Genomic DNA, 21,277 nt, shown 5'->3' on the forward strand with positions numbered 1-21,277 from the left:
GAATTCCTCTTGGGACATTTAGGACGGATGTGCATATCACTGTATTACTGTATTTACATGGCCTAAAAAGAATCTACTGATTTTGTGAAAACAAATAACTACTGAAAGAGTAAAAACTGACCTGGCAACCCTGTCTACCAAAGCAGATACAAAGATTAAGGTTATCAAATCTCAAATCTACTGATAAAACAATGGAATGGAAACCAGCTATTTAGGCCCGGTCTTTTCACCTCCGAATAAAAGTTATCCGGAAGTTTATTTGACAGATTTACATGTAATCTGCCGAATAAACTTCCCAATAAATAGTTATTCGGAGGCGAAAAGACCGGGCCTAAAAAAACAAATAAACAGGTTGTTAAATAAATCGAAAATTTCCATCAAAATAAAATATATAATAATAAGAAAAAAATAAGGTTATAAAGTAAATTCTTTTTCTCCTCTAGAAGTTGTCGCAAACGTTGAAAAAACTGAACTGTGATATGTAGTTGTCACAATGGTAATAAATTAGTTGCCCGTATAACTGTGGTATAACTACAGAGTTGTAACATCGTAATGTCCGTCGGGGTAGGGAACGTTAGCCGAAACAACTGAAAATGCTCTCGGGCAACGTTGTAGACAGTGCATTTGTTTGTACTGACAACCAATGCGTCGAAAAATTGCTACTTGGGTAAACAAATAAAAAAAGCTGTAACTCTCCGTCACTGGAATTCATTTCTATTCTACAATTTTTAGAACTTTGGCATTTAAAAATTCTAACTACTTTCAAACCACAAAACTGTCAAAACTTTTGTTGTAATTCATTGCTCATATTGTCATGACCATGACAATGCGAAACTTAAGGATTGTCACCATGACAACGCGAAGGTTAAAACAGTGCGAAAAAGTAAATCCCATTTAAAATACATTGTTACTTCACGCACACTTTAAATCCTTCACGCACTGCTATCTATATTGGCAGTTTTCACAAACTAAAAACTTATACATAATATGACATAGAGTAGATAAAATAATTTTTCTACGGGTAACGGTTAAAAAGCTATTGTAATTGTTTATAAGTAAGCAAAAAATCTAATTTTACATTGTTTAAAATACGTTTTGTCATTTTTTTTTAAATTATGTTAATAGTATAAATTTTCTTCTTTCATAAACTGTCCGAAGTATTACTGTAACCTCATAATCTTCTCACTTATAGTGTTGCAAAAAAAATTAATTTGGGATGAACAAATTAAATAACTTTTAAACTATTTGACCAATTGCTTTGAAATTTAAAATATAATTTAAGCCTAAGAAGTCTTAGTATTCCGTGTAATAAGAAGGTTCTAACTTAATGTTTACATAAGTTATGAACATTTATAAAATCTCAAAATGTATGACTTAATTTGCAATTTTCTAAGCAACAAATAAGGATAGACATATTCAGCGAACGCCATATTGAAGTTTTTTATATGATTTATGTGTTTTTGATTCTCAAATTTGTTTAGAATGCTTCACTTTTCAGTAATAGACGAAAAAAGCGAAAATTTACCAATTTTTGATCTTCATCTGTTTATAACTTTGTATATCATTAAAATCGGCCTGGAGGGGGATGTGCCACGAGAAAAATGTTATTTTTATATAGCGGTCATACCTTTCTAGTGGTAATGCGATCGAGTTTCGAGCCCCGGCCAGTGAATAGAAAAATAAAAAGGCCAACGTCGTAGTATAAAATTCAATAGAGTCTACGACTTGGTCTGGAATAAACTGGCGTCTGATCGGCCTATAGGGGAGCGGTACGGCAAGGGATAAGGGCTTACGACTTAGTGATACTCCTCCGAAGATCCCTACAGGAGGCGTTGACACCGAAAAAACGGTGTATATATATATATATTGAAAAGACATTAATCAAATCTTGGTTTATAACAAAGCTAGGTTATAAAATCTTCCCAGAAATATTTGGAATATTTTTTTTGTGAACGATTTTCGAAGTGGACATCGAAACATCAAACATTTAGTTAATTGACTTCCTTGATTAGATATTATATTTCCTTGATTATCTATTTGTGTTAATATGACTTTACCTAAGATAAAACGTTTTTAAGTATTTATAAATAATAATTATTGTGCAATATTCGGAATACAAAAATATTTTATGACTTTGCTTACCTAAAAGGTTTTATTGATTTTTAGATCATCATGGAAGGGTGCAAATTAAAGTATACAGAGGACCATCAGAGCACAGTGGACACGATTATTTTGCCCCATGGGGTTATTGGGTGAAGCAACCAGCTGATCACTAGTTATAAGTTGTTTATCTTTGTTAAAGTATTGTTATATATTTTGTAAGGACTGTTTAATAAATACTTTTTTTAAAAAAATATTTTCGTAGTCAATTTAAAAGTACACTTATTTTTTTCTGGTCGGTAAAGGTCATCAAAATGATCATCATTATCATTATCATCATCATCATCATTATCATCATCAAGAGCTATTCCGTCCACCATCGGATATAAGTCTCCGTTAGATGTGTCCATTCACTTCTGTTCGTTGTTTTTTGTATCCATTCGTGGTCAGTCATTCGCTTAATCTCATCAGTCCATCCTTTTTGAGGTGTGTCTCTACTTCTCTTACTTTCCCTTGGTATTTCGCTTCATCCAACGGTGGTCTTCCATTCTTCCTAGTTCTGCCCAGCTCCATTTTAACGTGGCAATCTTTTGAATCTCATCTGTTTTATTTATTCACTGGATTTGCGACCACTGAGCTTCATGTTGAACATTCTCCGTTCCATAGCACTCTGAGTCACTTGAAGTTTATGGACTATGCTGTTGTTAAAAGCCCAAGTTTCAGTTCCATATGTCCTACGTACCTACTGATCGAAGGTTTTTTCCTTTAATGTATTTGAAAAGTTTGATTTAAAAACCGATTGTAATCGACCAAACGCTGCCCATGAGGACATCTTCTATTTTAATCAGCCTTTAGGTTAAGCTTCGATAATTCGATTTGGTGTCGTATTTACCTATAGGTATATAATATGATCTATGGTGCTATAACATTTTCTAAATCCTGCCTGTTTCCAAATATGATAATGATAACTATCCAGTTTAGTTGTTAGTCGCAATGGAATTATCTTCATAAACAGCTTATACAAGACTGAAAACAGACTAAATAAATTTTCTAATTTATATTTATGTCCCTTTATCAGTATTTAACCAAGCTGTGGGTACTTCACACACTACTTTTCATTTATATTACTATTCCGTCTTCACGGCCTTAATGGTCGAAGCTTAAGGGCTGTCGTACCTTGATGATGATGATGATGACGGTAAATATATTAAAGAGATTATCTATGCTATGCATCAACCTTTGTACCCTTCAGACCCTGGATCAACACCAATGTAGTTCGTAATTTTCGTACCTAATAATATCTAGTAATCTAACTTATAAATTTTATTAAAAAATAGAGAAAAAACTTATTTATTATAACTAAAAACACAGACAAAAATCTTATTTAAATATTTTACATTTCTTGACTACCACATTGTAACATTGCAATTTAATCTAATCTAAAATACCAAAGTTATCATAGAACGGCAGAAGACATTGAATATGCTGTCTATAGATATCGTTGTTAAAGACATGATGTCTAAAAGGTGTATCTATGAATATATTGTCAAATATGCCATCTTCTCTTTTATCAGCTTTTACAAAGGGTACCACTGTTACAGCTACCATTAAACCTAAAAAAACACATAAAATAAATTCCTTAAAAAACCCAAATACTATATATTTCTCTTTTTTATCTACTTCAAGCATTCATTCAAATTTTTAAGCATTGACACATCCTCTGGCACCTGTTTCTAGGTTTACCCGTTATCAAGGAGGCTTTGTAAGGAGACTGAACTGAATCAAAACGCACCGATTGATTGGTAAATCTATTGAAATATTATACCAACGTCCCAGGCAACCAACTGACGTCAATAACGTCGAGGAAACGTCAGCTTTTTGTTGAATATATACACGTGTTTGAACATTACGTCGTATAAACGTCTTTTTCGCCCATTGTTTACGTGCTTTGTGTGGTATTAAAATAAGACTTTTTATTTAGATATTTAGTTAAAGAAACGTGTTAATTAAGAGATTTTTATTCGTTTTTCTCAAGTGAGTTAGTTTAATGCAATAGTTCTTTTTGAAAACGATTTGAGGTTATATGTTTTGTTTTGGTGAATATTTTCTGTTAATGAACTAATTATGTCTTATCGAGTTTAATTAAATTAATTTGTTAATAAATTATTTATTAGTTTATATGTTGTTTTAATTTTGACACAGTAAGTATATTTAACTATTTATATGGGAAATAAGCCACAATTAAATTGAAAAAAAAAATGTTATTAACGTTTCGCCAAATTACTATTTTATACTACTATTTTATATTTTGACAACGACACCCGATTTGGGCGTCGAAACGTTAATAAAATCATTTTTTTCATTTTAATTGTGGCTTATTTCCCATATAAATAGTTAATCATAAAAATGCCACAAGGAAATAGCTTCAGAACAACAGTAAATACCTATACTCATATACCTATATAAAAAGTGAAAATTCTATAATGTTGCATAGAGGGTATTGTAATTCTAAGCATTTGGTTTTACTTTTAGCCTATAAGCTAAATTTAAAAAAGTTAAATGAAAAATTGCAATACCAACAATGCCCATACGAATAATTATTATTGTGTATTTTTAAAATCATAAAATGAAAAATAATCTAAAAAAACGACATAAAAACTACGTTTTTTATATCACATATTTAAAACGTGATAAAAATGATGTCAGTTATGGTGTGACATATTCACGTGACTTTCGACGTCGAAAAAACGTGACAAACTGACGTGGTTTGGTGATAATAATGACGTCTTTTCAACGTTTTGTAAACGTTATTTGGTTCCTGGGGTATGCCTTTTACGACCTCTAACGAAGAAAGATGAAGTGAAGTAAACTGTAAACCAAATGCTTAACCAAGCCATTGGGCGATGCTAGGAATCTATTCCACTACTGCATTAACAGTTTACCCATCTAAACCGCTATCATTTTGTACTCTGCACCGAGTATAGTGTGAAAAAATATTGCAATTTTAAAAATTAAAAATTAGATAAAGAAAGCGCAAAATGAATTAGAATGGAGAATTCTTCAAAAGGAAAAGACGCAAAAAGGTTTGCCGAGCTAATTGTGGTACAAATGTGAGGGTTGAAAAAATTATTTTATGAGTTAGACTCATTATCGAAGCTCCTGAAGAGTTCAAAAGAACACTAGAAATTGAAGTGATATACTTCGAAAAGTGAGAGCTATTTTTATAAAAAAAAACCGTTTTGTAATTCGTTTTGTAATTCGTAATTTAAAAATCATTTTTTCAAAGAACTTAAACTTATGTAAAAATTTGTGGAGAAAAATATTATTTTTTAAGTGCAGCTTTTATGCTGGCGTTGTATTGCTTTTTCTCTATAGTAAAACGCTGAGGTTCTTTGGTAATAACAGAACACTTAGTAGAAGGCTTAGTGGAAATATGGAGGGACGTCGACCAGCAGTAAGGCCAAGGAAGAGGTGGATAGACGAAGTTAGAACCGATGCTAAAGAGATATTGAGGGTGGATGACTGGAGGAGAGCAGCCAAGGAAAGAGATAGTTGGAGGCGTATGTTGGATATTAAGTATTGTTAATATTTGTTTTAAAAACATGTTAAATAAAAATAAATAAATAAACTTTGTAAATAATACATATATGAATATGATTATAAAAAAGTCGTAAATAAAAAAAATGACAAATAAATAATAAAACTAGTTTATTCTTTTTGAAAAATATTATTTACAATTTAAAAATACAGAAAATACAGTACGGTGGAATAAGTGTTGCCCCCTGTTATCGATTTTTAAACTAACCATAGTATATTATAGCATCAACGTTTCGAACTTTACGCAATCCCTCTTCAGGTGACAGCCATAATTTTGATTTTTTTAAATGGGAAAGTACATCATGTGACACCTCATTTAAAAGCTCTTAAAATACTGAGTTCAAAAATGTATAATACTTTAATCCTGTTTGAGAGCGTAGGCGCAAAATTTCGGTCGAATTATTTCTAAATGCAATCATTTTTTTCGAATCCTGAAAAAACTAGTAAATATTTTTAAAAAAATTTAAACGCAGAATGAAATATTACAGTATTTTCGATGGTCCAAAGTCCCTGAGAACTCCTATAATGTTCATTTTAATAAGTCACAGTGGTGGAAAAAAGAGAAAATTTAGTGTGATTTTTAATTTCAAATATATCATTCAAAAGAAACTTTTTGTTTATTCTAAGGGACTTTCAGCCCTCAGTAATAATCTAATCTTTTATTCTGCGTTTAAATTTTTCAAAAATACTTATTAATTTCTCAGAATTCGAAAAAAAAAATGCGTTTAAAAAGAGTCCGACCAAAATTTTGGGACTGCGATCTCAAAATGGATTAAAGTATTATACATTTTTGAAATCAGTATTTTAAAAGCTGTTAAATGAGGTGTCACATGATGTACTTTACTGTTTAAAAAAATCAAAGTTATGCCTGTCACCTGAAGAGGGATCGCGTAAAGTTCGAAACGTTGATGCTATGATATACTATGATTAGTTTAAAAATCGACCTGTCCGAGCGTTTTACTTATATTCTTAAAATAAACAAGTTAACATGGGGGGCAACACTTATTCCACCGCACTGTATATTGAAAGACAGTTAAGATTTACTTCTGTTTCTAAGCAAACCACTAACCATTTACGTACGTTTCTTCCTTTTGGAATCATCAGTACGGTCTGTGATGTGCCCTAAATCAAAACTAAACCCAACTGGCTAGTAAACAAAATAACTTACTACTATTATTGCAAATAAACGCAATAGCGACATCTATTTAAAACAACGAGAAGTCTAAGATCCGAAAGGTTAAAGTCTTTTTACGTTGGAACCAAAATTCTGAGATACAACCTGAATCCGAGCCTTCTACAATTTTCAAGGCATCAGGACAATACAGTAGACTCCCGTAAGTTCGGCCACCTCGGGACTGGACCCTAGGCCGAACTTAAAAGTGGCGGAACTAACCGATGCTTATCTAAAAAATGCACATTTATTGTTTGTATGTTTGTAAGGATCTAGCAAGCACAAAACACTTGCACATTCTTTAGAATACAACACAGTGGAATACTCTGCCATATATTTAACACATATGAAAAAACAGAAGAATACAAAAACACTACAAAACAACACTTACAGAACTGTAGGTCTAATAAAATTTAAATTTGTTACTGTACATTACTGGTTTGGCTTCTTAAACACTTTCTCAGCAGCATTTGCGTCGCTATTCTTCTCATTTTCCTGCCGAATGACACACTCGGCGATTTCGTCGTCATTCAACCTGGTTATGTAGGTCCTTTTCAAAGTTGATCCACACCAAAACATCTTCTTCAACAATAAGACCACAGTTCGGTAGTTGCCGAACGTCGTGCAATAAGCTGCATTGTCAAGCATCAGGTGCGTTAACAAGAATGTTGCATGGTTCATGTGCTGTTGTGTTTGCTTGGTCAATCTTATCTTCTATATTTGGCCAAAGTTTTTTCCAAGACTATACAAAAGTCGACAGTAGTATTTCGTCATATGCCTTGGCCGACGTATACACAAAATCCTTCAAATTAACTGACTTCAGTATTTCTAGGTCTAAGTTGTCATCAGCCTCCAATTTGGAAAGAACTTCAGAAAGCAGTTTTCGGCGATACTTCCTCTTGAAGCACTCAATCGCCCCTTGGTCCATCGGCTATTGAAGACTGGATACACTGAGTGGCATAAACAGCAGTTTAATTTCTTTTTCATCGTCACACTGAATATCTTCCTGGTGAGAAGGCGCGTTGTCAGGAAGTAGAAGTGCTTTGCTGGGCAGTTTTAATTTTGTCAAATGTTTTTGCACTTTGGGAACAAATTCGTAGACGAATCATTCCCTTAACAAATATGTGTCCGTCCATGCTGATTTCTGCGACCGATAATACACTGGGAGAGTTTCCATGTTTATGTAATTAAACGGTCCCTATTTTGCTGCTATGCTAATGAAAAATAGGTGTCATTGTGGATACCCGAAGCATTTGAACACAAGGTGACCGTTATCATCTTTTTGCTGACTTTAAACCCTGCAGCAGGTGATTCTTGTGGGGTGGTAAAGGTCTTTCTGGGTAGAAGTTTAAAATTTTACCCAGTTTCGTTGACGTTGTCTATTTGCTTTGGGCTCAAGTTTTGGTCACTGATGATATTTTCAAAATCTTACAGAAAAATTGGTGGCCACTGCAGGCAGAGAGCCGGCCGGACTAAGCGGAGACAACTAGCCGAGGCCGAACTTACGGGAGTCTACTGTAAATGAATAGCCATGGGGAAATCTAAAATATGCATTTCAGATTTCCCATCAATTTCTCTAGATAAAGATAGAACTTTTCAATACTAGAAAATTGGAACAAAAAATGTGTTATCTTTACCTAGATAAATTGACGGGTTCTAAATTGTAGAAGTCTCGGATTCAGGTTGTCACCAGAATTTTTGGTTACAACGTAAGAAGTCTTTAGATTTTCGGATCTTAGACTTCTCGTTGACAGAAAACATATTATGAAACTTCGTTCTAATCTACAGTATCGCTTAATTTACCACTTTTTTAATGTTTTTATGATATTTTTATAACTTACCGAAAAAGCTTCTATCATAAACGTCTTTAAGGAATTCTTCTCTGGTAGGTACTTTATTGAGAGTATACTGCAATCTTGATAAATTGACAATTAAATGGGAATAATATATATCTAACAGTAGATCTAAATGGTCCAATTTGACGTTTGTGTCAGGACTCGATGATATATAAAAATGAAGATCAATTGCTGGACTTGTAAAAATGGCCATTTGAAAATCAATCTAAAAAATACATCTACACGTTATAAAGAGAAATGATAATGAGAATGTTACTAAAGACGTCTGGAGAGACAGAAACGTACCTATGGGGATGGTGGATCACCTCTGAACCGAAATGAAACATAAGCTGAATATACAGGTTGCTACTAAATGAGGGCGGGAAACTTTAGGGGGTGATTCTAGATAAACAAATAATGAGAGGTTGCTAGGTAAACGTATGTCCACAAATGCTTCGTTTCGGATTTTAAGAGGTAGTTATTGCGCATTTTCATTTTTATGCAGTACTAACTTTCATTAACTAACTTTCATTATATTATTAATATTTCGATATTGGCATTTGAGTGGCTTGGCTTTGGACGACCAGAGTGTTTAGCATCACTAACATTGATCCAGTTTCCTGAAAATTTCAATTGAAGAGTACATGGGACAATAAGGAATGTCACATTTTATACATATTGAGATAAACACCAATAAAGGTTTAATTCCTATGCTATCTAAAAATTACTTAGGAGATTCTTAGCAGAATTCTAGCAATTCTTATGCTATAATCTTCATATAATATTAATCTATATCAATTTATTAATTTAATAATGCATCAAAAAACTGCTAACATACATATTTTTGTTCAGTGGCGTGCGGACAATCCTGGTCCTTCGCCTGGATACAAATTCTTAAGCTGGGTACTCACTTGAGCACGAACGCGCATGAGGCAAGCCGAGGCCGTACGAGGCAGTAAGTGAGGACGTCATCCGAGGCGCGGAAAATATGCTCAAATTCGTTCGCCGCACGCCTCGGAGCGATCCATCTCTTGTCGGTCCATCAAAGGGACTTGTGCCTCAGTGTGGACGTTTTTAAGTATTTTTAAGACATGCGGTTGCGTTTCGATTTTTCAGTTGTAAACAGACCGTGCAAGCAATGAATGTAGCCTATATAATTTACAAAACGGTGTTAAAAGATTTGGATTTTATTAAATTTTATTTCTTATCTTGAAATATTCATCCTTTTGTAAAGTTATACACTTAAAAATTTAAGACAAATTTATAAAGGACATCGCACACATCTTATGGAAAATATAATGTCACTCAAATTCAATAAAATTTATACGATTAGATTCGTTTTAATATAACGATTAATTCTTATCATTGCGCCAACTCTTAATTATGATTAATTACGGCGCAAATTGCAATTAAAGTTTATCGAAATCACATTTTTGGAGTCCATAAATGTTAGTTTACAATCATTATTGCTTTGAGTGCTATTCATAACAGCTTAAATCCCGCTGGGCCTAAGCGGATTCGTGAAACTAATCCGCTGATTTATGGAGTACCGAAAATCTGGGTATTTTAAAATATTTTTTCTCTCTCTAACTTGTGTACCTACCCATTTGATTTCAGATTTATTTATATCAATTTCTGCTCTTATTTTTGAAAATAGAGTTGGCGCAATGATAAGATTTGATCGTTAATTTAAAACGATTCTATTGGTATAAATTTTATTGAATTTGAGTGACATCATATTTTCCATAAGATGTGTGCGATGTCCTTTACCTATAAAAATGGAATGGAGCCAAGAGTTATGTTTAGAAGTTATTGATAAATATAAAAATATGGAATAGTAGAATAGCTTTTCTAAATTTTGTATATTTTTACTTATTTATTATGTTTCTTATGCCATCCAAAATAAAATTAAAATCTTCTTGGGACATTGTCGTGAAGTTATGAAACTTGTCAGTGTCATCAGCTAACAGGTCGTTTAACAAAAACGAAGTATTAATATTATTCACGCCTCTTCTTTTTAAATAAAATTGAGACTACCATATACGTCTCTGCTGTTTACGTTATTTAGTTTTTAATAATTTATAAATAATTACAAAAACATTCGACATATTCGCTGCCTCAGGACGAATAAATGGATCATTGCTGCGGCAAGCCTCATGCGGGAGCGTGTCCTCATACATTTTTTCCGACTCGAGGTATTTGGTGCGGCCTCATCTTGCCTCATGCGTATTCGTGCTCAAGTGAGTACCCAGCTTTAGAAAATTTATATTGACTGATCTTTCTGGTTATTGTTTTGAATCGATAGTCTAGTCGATAGTACTCAATTTTTGCTACCACATGGCAAGAAAAGCCAAAATTCATGAAAAAGTGACATTCTTTGTTTTTCTCCTTTACTCTTCAATTACTCTATTCACAGTTGACGAATAGAATTACTAGAATATCTCGGAGACATAATGAGAAACGGCACTAAATACAGATTACTGAAGGTAATCCTTTAAGGCAAAGTATTCGAAAAGCGAGGAATTTAGAGAAGAAGAATATCATGGTTAAAGAACCCGAGGAAATGGTTCTCCACGACAACTAATCTAATTAATGCATCAGTTAATAAAATAATTATAGCCAGAATGATCGCCAATATTCGAAACGAATAGGCACTAAAAGAAGAACAGTTGACGAACATACATCAATATTCTGATCATAGTTTGTACGAAATTTTCTGACTGTGGCAGCCAAACTTTCATTAATTTGGTCCGCAATCTAAGTCTTAGCCAGCTATCTCTCCTGGCCATAATGGTTGAGTAATCCACCCACGCCATGAAAAAGGTTTTAGTGTGTTTTTAACGTTTGCGTAGACGTTTTTTCCTGTTTTTTTTTTCTGTTTGGGGCTGTACGGAGGACAAATATACTGCACAAGCATACGTAATTATACATAATATATTGTATTGCAGCTAGATACTATTAAGATGCTCACGCATATGTGACCTTAAGTAGTGATATTTTTACATCTTCTATTGACCATTAGCACCGATGATGACAATTTTGTCGAAAGCGCTTAGCTAAAGAAAAATACTCTTTACACACTTTGACATACTATATTTTCACTTCCTTGATTCACTTCCTTGTTTTATTAGTTTCCTCTCGTGTAACGCTCCATCTTTATTCACCCTAATGTAAAACTGTTATTTTTGTGCCAACACTTAATTTACGTTATCTACAAATTGTGGCAAATTCAAATCTTGCCTGAATTTTGGGGCACTCCTTATATTGCTAAGCCATCTGCCGCATTCAATGTTGTCATAAATGGCAGGGCCATCATTGCCAGTGGTGGAGCCACATATTGCAGTAAAAAGATTGCTCGTTTAGAAGCACCTTTAGTCGACGAAATAAACATAAGTTTATTGCCAGATCTCTTCTTATTTAAATATGTCAAGCCTTTCATGTTTTGCATCATTATACATTGTCCTTATTTCGTTAGTTGGTATTTATGCATCTACAAATATTTAACTTACTACCTGATTCAACCTGACATTTTTTTGTTTTTCACTTTATGCTGTCAATCCAAATAAAAACTGGATAATAGTCCATTCACTCACGCTAAAATATTGCAAAACCTCTGGATTTTAAGCAACCGTTTGGATTGATATGAAATTTGGCGTAAATATAGCTAACATGTCAAAGAAAAAAGTAATAGTCCGCCGATGTGTGCTTTTGCCTCGGGGATGAGTTTCACCTCTTCTCGGGGGTGAAAAAACATACTTTCAAAATAAGTCCGGAAATAGATAAACTGAGTAATTCTAAGCAACTTTTGATTTATAGAGTTAATACCTACTTTTCGAGTTATTTGCGAGTGATTATGTTCATTTTTATATTTTATCGAAAGATAAGTATTTTATAAAAGTAAGTTCTTTCGAAAAAAATATTAACAAAAATATAACTTATAAAAAAGTGAAAAAATGGTATATGTATGAAATCTGTAGACTCAGTAGAAGCACAGTTGTAGCTAAAATAATAGATTCATATTCCTCAAATTCAAAATCGAATATTTCAACGCGAAATAGCCAGAAAATGAAGCACTTTTCGGGGAAAACTCATCATAATTTTTTTAAAATCTTGAAAAAAAGCTTCATTTTTGTATTTTAAAAAAGTTTATAGCATCAAAAGTCAGCAAGTTACGCTCAAAATAAAGTTGGTCCTTTTTTGTGTGAAGAGGTAACGATTAATTACATTTGGGATACTAATTAGAGGATGATTTGTACCATTTTTTTACCAAAAAATAGGGTTTTTTGCCAAAAAAAAGGGAAAAACTTGATTTTGAACCTAACTTGCTTACTTTTGATCTAAACTTTTTTAAAAAACAAAATTAAAGTTTTCTTTAAACACTTTTAAAAAGTTGTAATGAGTTTTACAATTTATTTCACGTTGAAATCTTCGATTTGGAATTTGACGAATAAGAACTTACTTTTCATTAGTTACAACTCTGTTGTAGCATGTTTTGTTTTGTCAACATGTAAACATGTTAAAATGTTTAAAACGTTTAAAATGTTAAATGTTTGTTAAAAAATGAACATACTTATTTACTCCCAAATAACTCGAAAAATATTGACTTAATGAAAAAACTCTGTAGAACAAAAGTTGCTTAGAATTAGTCATTTTATCCTTTTCCGGACATATTTTAAACGTATGTTTTTTCAACCCCGAGAAGGGATGAAACTCACTCCAGGGCAAAAGCACACATCGGCGCAATATCACTTTTTTCTTTGACATGTTAGCTACGTCGTGTATTCCAAATTGCATGTTTATACAAGCGGTTTTTTTAAATACGTAGCAAAAACCGTGAGGAAATGGACTATACGTCCTGTATGGTTCTAAAGTTATTGGTTTGTTGATGTTTATTTGCCTAATTAAAAACAAAAAAGATGACTTGACTATATTTGTCAATTTCCTTATCACTTATTAATTGTTGTACATAATTATGTTCGGTCTGTATTTGATATGTTCCGGCTCATATAATATCGGCAAACATAAACGATTTCCTATCTACACAAATCTATCCTCCATAATAAAGGTTAAGACTGTTGTAAAAAATATTATAATAGGCAATTTTACCACCTCATCAGGAAACAGTTATTTGATCAATCAAGTTTTATGGATATATTTTTTGTATCCATATCTACAGTAAATATTTACGGTACATATTTATCTATTTATCTATCAAAATATGTACAATGGGGGTCGTGATTCTTTACTCGTATTTAAATAATAGTAAGTACTTGACAAAATACAATACACACTATTACTGTACCATCATTTTCTTATTTCTTTTTCTTCTCCTTCTTTTTGTGTAAACATGATTCTGCCTATAATTTCAATATGCCCCCAGTAAGGTGTCGTTCCATCGTTTTCGAAGTACATATTCCCAATAATTGCCTTCCTATTGGTAAACCGTCTCTCACTGTCTTTACTACTCTATTTGCTTTCATTCGACATATCGCCGTTCCATTCTACGCCTCTGTTTTTTATCCAGTTACTAACGTTCTCCACCTTGCATCTCTGTGTGTATTTAGTTACCATCGATTCTTCAAAGGGTTTTCATTGTCTCTTTCGTTTCACTGTCTCACATATGTGAAAATTGTTGAGTTCACTAGTTATGTTCCTTTCTTTTACGACGTTTAGACAGATACTTGTCAGCGCTTCTTGTGATTTGCCCTGAAGATTGTGATTGGCCCTTTCCTGAAGAGAGGTCAAGTAGAGGAAGATACACCAATTGGAGAAAAAGTCTGCCCTATAGAAAGGACAAGACAAATAAAATCAGTAGTTTTAGTAAAAGACAAAATAAAGACTATATTTAACACCGATAGTGACCATACTCTTATTCAGCCTTAACTAATCCAACTTTGGACATAGGCCTCCCCCAATTCAATCCAGTGTTTTCTACTTTGCGCCACTTGCTTCCAGTTGTGTCCTCCAATCTTCTTAATGTCATCAGCCCATCTCATTTGTGGCATTCCTCTGCTTCTCCATCCTAACCATGGTCTCCATTGTTGTATTTCGTGATTCCATCTTTTATCTTTCAGTCGGGCAGTGTATTCTGCGAAGCTCCATTTTAATTGGCAGCATGTCCTCCTGCGTCGTTTACTTTGGTTTTGCTTCTATTACATTTGTTTTTTTTTTGTCTATAGCTCTTACCCCGAGCATTGATCTTTCCATCGCTCTTTGTGCCTTTACTTATTCTTCTTCTACGGCACTACAGCCCAAATTGAGCCTTGGGCTCCTTTATTTTATGCCTCCATCCTTGCTTGTCTGTGGCTGCTCTTCTTCATATACGGACTCCTAAAAGGGCTCGTGCGTCGGTGTTTACTGTGTTTTCCCAGCGCTTTCTTGGCTTTCCAACCGGTCTCTTTCCCTGCATTCTAGCATTCAATGCTCTTTTTGGTAGCCTATCCTCTCCCATTCTTATCATATGTCCGGCCCATTGCAATCTTTGTATTCTAATGAAGTCTGACAGAGGTGTTTCCTTATAAAGTTGATAAAGCTTGTTATTGTATTGACTTCTGAAGATTCCGTTTTCCCTCACAGGTCCTAGTATTCTCCTCAGTACTTTCATTTCGAATGTGTCGAGTTTGTTTTTGGATGTTTCTCTCAGGACCCAGGCTTCACTGCCATAGCATGTTATTGGTCGAATTAAAGTTTTATAGATTCTCATCTTTGTATTTCGGTGGACACTTTTAGACACTTTGTGCCTTTACTATTTTATCCGTATTGGCCTTGGTGAGTGTCCACTTATTTGCACTACCCACCTGAAGTACTCTTTCTTTTAAAAATTCGCCATTTTAAGGGGGGTAATTGGCATTAAAACACCACGCTTGCCATGCAGGTTGGTGAGTTCGCAGCATCACAGTCGGGTAAATCAATGTTAATTACCGCCTGTGATTACCTAGTATCGAGCCTATGAGGACGTAATTCTTCGGTAGTCTCGATCTAGTACTGGCATAACTGCTGCCCTATGACAGTCTTTTATACCAACGTCAAAAGCAAGGGCTGCCATGTCCTCCAGCTTTGCCTGTGGACTTCACCTGTAACCCTAGGCAAGAGGCCCTTAACAGGTACTAGCTCCCCGGGTCAGGAAACTCCTAGCATCTGCGGTAGGCAAGGATTGATTCAGTTTCTCTGAATAGGACTATTCATACCCGCTACCAATAGTGCAAGTGAAAGACGTGAACAAACATGCAGCTACTGTCAAATGGAAATTTGCAGGACACAACAGCAGACAAAGAGACGGAAGATGGAATGAAGCGATCACCCACTGGAGACCTTGGGACCATAAAAGAGGAAAGGGTAGATCACAGATGAGATGGTCGGATGAAATAAAAAGATACGCAGGGACCAATGGACAGGATTAGCACTTAACCAAGAAGGGTGTAAAAGTAAGGGGGAGACCAACGTTCAACTTTGGACAAATGAAGGGCAATAGATAGATAGAGTGTCCAAGTCTGTGAACCATATGTGAGTATAGGGAGGATACACTGATCGTAAACTTTGGTTTTCAAATATTGTTCACCTTTAGTGTTTTTCAAGATCCAACTCAGTTTTCCAAATCCTTCCCACGCTAACTTTATTCTTCCGGTAATTTCGGCAGTTTGATTTGCTTTGTTGACTTTCATTATCTGTCCCAGATAGATGTATTCGCTTACTGTTTCTAAATTTATGTCGTTCAACGTTATTTTTCTGATATTCGGTGTATTTGTCATTACTTTTGTTTTTTCCAAGTTCATTTTAAGACCTACTTTTTCCGAAGCTTGAAATAATTGCGTCATCCTGGTCTGTAATTATTCGAAACTTGTAGCGAATATTACAATGTCGTCATTTGAAGATATGCTGACTGAGTCATTTGAGATATGCTGACAACATTGTGACAATGTTGTGACATTGTGACAAACCAAGAAGTATACAAGATCCCTTGTGAGGACTATATGAGAGATTGTACATCGAACAGACCAATGGAAGAATACAGGATAGACGAGAAGAACACCGAAATATCATCGAATGAAAGTAGAAGACATCATCCCTAGTACATGTTATAAACACAGGACATAAAATAAACTTAAAGGAAACAAGGATGTATAATGAAAAAAGAAGCTAACATTGAAAATAGAACCAAACGTGTAATCAGGGAAGAACTGCATTGGTGAATTATGTTAAGATCAGACATCTGTCTTTTGCGGCATGCAAAAGCTCGCCTGTCCAGTTCTTTATATTGCGTAGCCACGAACTTTGTTTGCAACCTACTCCTCTCTTGCCCTCAAGCTTTCCTTGGATGATTAATTGAGGGATTGCGTATGTTCCCCTCTCAGGATATGGTACAGGTATCCAATTTTTCATACCTTGATCAAGTTGTACAATTCTCTCTCAGTATTTGCTCTTCTTAAGAGATTTCTTCTTGAAATGCTACATGTAATTATCCGAGGAAAGATAGAGAGGAAGCGCGGCCCCGGACGCAGAAAAACATCCTGGCTTAGGAACCTCCGCCAGTGGTATGGAGTGAGCACCACGACACTATTTCAGTCAGCAGCGGATAAAGTAAAGATCATGCAACTGATCGCCAATATTCTGGGAGGACAAAGCAGTTAAATAAGAAGAAGAAGGGATTTCTACTACATTTAATTTGGTCGACCCCTTTTTCTGTATCCCCAAGAATTAAGTCGTAATTGTACCCTAACCTTCAATCCATTTCGAGATTCACTTCATAAAACTTTCCTCTAAAACTTATCTTTTTGGTCTGTCCGTTCCCACAAACTCAGTGAAGTACCTTCTGTGTAATTAAAAAATGATTGATATCTAGTAGAAACAAATTTTAAATTATTGTCTTTAACTTACAAATTTGACATCTGCAACACTTTTATCGAGACCAAATTTTATCAAAATATTGTTCACCCATGTATCTCCGTGATTAAGGACATGGAAACCTCCTGGTTTTCTTTTGCTAGCCTGAAACCCTCTCTCCATTGCTTGGTCACCTAGCATTTTCAATTTTTGTCCGTACTGCTCAAAACCTTGAAAAGAAAATCAACAAAGGAACCTTCTTAAAAACATACCTAACATAAATGTTTCAAAAGCAGTATTCGAACTATTGCGAACTCTATAATGTATTACCTGGCCAAGTTAAACATGCATCGGCAAGGGCTGAGAATCCGTTCTTTACCCATTTTCTAACCAATTCGTCAGCATCGTTGTGTAACCCTGTACTGTAGCTTTTCATTACACCTGGATTCTGTGAAATACAGTGATGAACGCGCTAATAACCGGCAAAATAGCACAAAAGATAGAAAACGTATTAAGTTGTGAGATAAAAAGAAATGAAACTAGTGGAGTTGGGAAATTTAGCGATAATATTCTATAAATTTACATTATATTGATTATTTCCCACCTTTACACGTATCAGAGGAGTATGTCAACTAAAACTGTCACTGTGACAGTGGTATTTGCCAAACTCGTGGGATACGTCTAAAGGTGGGAAACAATCAATATAATGTAACTTTATAAGTTAATATCGCTAAATCTCCCAGCTCGACTAGTTTCATTTCTTTTTATCTCACAATTTAATACGTGTTCCATTTTTTGTGCTATTTTGCCGGTTATTAGCGCGCTCATCACTGCATACAAATACATATAATACTTTTCATATAATAAAAACTTTAAAAATACGTTAGCAGATGTTGCTACGGCATCCCAGCCATTTCGTTCATTGCAATCCGATACTACACACGACGGCGTATCCTGGTTCAGTCAGAGCGAAGAGCATATTATGTGTCTACTGACGAGGGGCAAAAAAGTCACGAAACCGGTATAGACGCTTGCTGCACTCTCTGATTGGACTAGAATACAATGCTGTTGCGTTTTCGGGTTGCAACGGAATTGAAAATGTTTATACATTTTAAATGACATAAATAAGTAGTTTGCATTCAACAGAGAATGCCACACAGTAACATAACTATTAGATAGAAAGCAAGTAGAAAAAAATCGAATTATTTAACTACTTGGAAAAAAAATCTGGCTGAATGACATAAAGTCCATGCCATTAAAAAAACTACTTGGAAAAATGTTTACCTTCTTGTATGCAAGAATAGACCCCGCATGCAATTTTGCCATTTTCTCCATGACCTTTATTGATATTTCAAGATTAAATCCAAGCTGTCTGGAGAGCATGTTGTAACCACTTTCTGACAAATCTTCCATTATTATTAACGCGTGTGGTGTAAGAGAGGTATAATAGCAGTTTGAACTAATTGTACTTTCTTCCTCTACAACAAATAACATGTTGAGTTTTACAAAAACATATTACAGTGGAACCTCGATAACTCGGATTAACCGGGACCGCAGAGATCAGGGTTATCGAAAATCCGGGTTAGCCGGAGAATATGGTAAAAATTAATAAAACACGGTATACTTACAAATAAACTCCGTTATAATTGAAATAACATGAAATATCTGAATTATTAAAAACACGCAAACACAAACCTAAGCAAACGGAAACGAACAATACAAGACTGTACTACATACAATACAGTCAAAATCGGAACGATGTTATGTTATTTAAGAACAGTGATAAACTAAGACCATTGTTTAAAAAACAATTTTTTAAATAGGCTTAGTCTTTTTTAAACAATGCTAAGACAGTTTGAAATAAATAAGAAATACTACAGCAGGTGCCTGTTGTTTCCGATAAACCCAGACAATGAACGTCGTTCTGCTCTGCCGCCGTCGTTTGCCATTAGTCATTTTTACTATCATATAGTTCAAATTACACAAATACACATTATCTCCCAAATATTATATTACATACATTTTTATTGTTGAAATGTTTGTCTGATGAAAATCGGCCCGGGTTAGCCGGACCTCCGAGTTATCGGGGGCCGACTTATCGGAGTTTCACTGTATTATTTATTTTTTTTTACAGAAAAAGAAAAAGCGAGGGAATACAATATTAATACCAATGCTGTTTTGTTTGATAGATTACGCAAAGGCTTTCGATTCAGTAAAATGGGATGCCTCTGGATTATGATAGTACATATTATGGGAGTACCTCGTTAACGTAATAAGAAATCTGTTTGATAAAAACTGTATGATATTTGGATGCAAAGCGATAGGCACCATAAGAAGAAGAAGAAAAAGGCTTTTTATATTTTTCTTTTATTAGTTCGTATTATATCTTTCCAAGGCGAAATACTACATTGTTCTGCACAGAAGTGACGGAAAATACATATTTATAAAGACACAGCAAGCGTATAACCAATAAAAGAAAGTAAGAAAATATAAACACATTCTCTTGCAAGAAGAATAAAATTGATTATTAGGAAGGTTTTTTAAAGATATTTCTTTAAAAGCATGCATTTTATGATCTTCAAAAGAAAATATGGCACTTTAACCCTTAACTTGGCGGTGTGTACTCCAGGATACGTTGTTTATTATAATTAATTTCTCTATATATACGTAAAGTTGCCGCGAGATTTTAAACGTACCTTCTCTATAAAGTATTCCCTAACCAATAAATTAATTTGAATGTCATACACAGAGATTTCCACCAATGAGAGAGCGTTTTATGTAAGCGTGCTAAAAATGGCTTCCAAAAAAGGTGTTAGTTTGTGTCATTCGCAAAGTAAATTCATTTTTTAAATGTTTTAAGTTATTATATGAATTGGTAAACTATAATTCTAGATAATTAGGCCTGCAAGAAACAATCGTATAAAATAATATTCAGGATTTGTTTATAAACAAACAGATAAGATCACTTTGAAAAGTAGTATCTCTGAAAATACATTGCCAGGTTAGCGGGAATTTAGATAGTATCCTTGAATATACATTGGCAGGTACTGATGAAAATTGAATGAGTATCTTTTTGGATACATCACCCGGTATACGGACAAATGCTAACTGTTTCTTATTAGCTACTTTGCCCATTAGAGAATTAACAGAAAAGTGATAAAAACATTTGGTATATTATGTTTGTAATGATTTATCGTATGTTCTTATCTACTCCAAAAGCTTGTATGTATGTCCCAGCTTGTATGTATGAATCATATATGTATGTCCAGTCAATATTTCTTGAAAGTATTAGTATAAAAAAATGTTACAGTATGTTTTCATATTATCGAATTCTATTTTTTACATATTAGGTATATACAGTGCGTCTATAAAGTAACGCATAAATTCATTAGATGTTATCTAAATAAACATAGAAATTCCCGAAACAGATCGATTTTTATTTTTAAATTACGATTTTTTGGCATAATACTAGTGACGTCATCCATCTGGCCGTGATGACATTATCGATGACACCGAAAAAGAAGATTTGTAGTCACGTCATATATTCGTAGAATATACCATAGAGGTATATATTAACATAGAGGGAGCCTACCTTCCGCGCTTCCTGACGACAAGATCTCAGGGACTGGTTTGCTGCATCTCCTTCTAACACATTGTAGCGAGAATCTATAATGACATTCACTGTGAATATAGGCACGGAAGAGGAGGACAACTGTAGCAGCTTTACTATGCGTAAGAGTGAAACAGCACTAAT

At 34.1% G+C, this 21,277-nt stretch overlaps 1 protein-coding gene across 1 annotated transcript in view; it reads right to left on the reverse strand.

The window, feature by feature from the left end:
* Nucleotides 1-3,412: 3,412 nt before the first annotated feature.
* The window catches only part of LOC114334274 (uncharacterized), a 28,220-nt gene continuing 10,355 nt past the window's right edge, over nt 3,413-21,277 (reverse strand). Inside the window, exons 4-8 of the mRNA XM_028284319.2 lie at nt 18,808-19,001; nt 17,854-17,971; nt 17,578-17,753; nt 8,710-8,929; nt 3,413-3,713 (exon numbers count right to left, since the gene is read on the reverse strand). Coding sequence (XP_028140120.2) covers nt 3,535-3,713; nt 8,710-8,929; nt 17,578-17,753; nt 17,854-17,971; nt 18,808-19,001 — 887 coding nt within the window. The 3' untranslated portion in view covers nt 3,413-3,534. The remainder of the gene's footprint in view (nt 3,714-8,709; nt 8,930-17,577; nt 17,754-17,853; nt 17,972-18,807; nt 19,002-21,277) is intronic.

Source organism: Diabrotica virgifera, chromosome 4 (assembly GCF_917563875.1).
Source record: "Diabrotica virgifera virgifera chromosome 4, PGI_DIABVI_V3a".
Lineage (NCBI taxonomy): Eukaryota > Metazoa > Arthropoda > Insecta > Coleoptera > Chrysomelidae > Diabrotica > Diabrotica virgifera.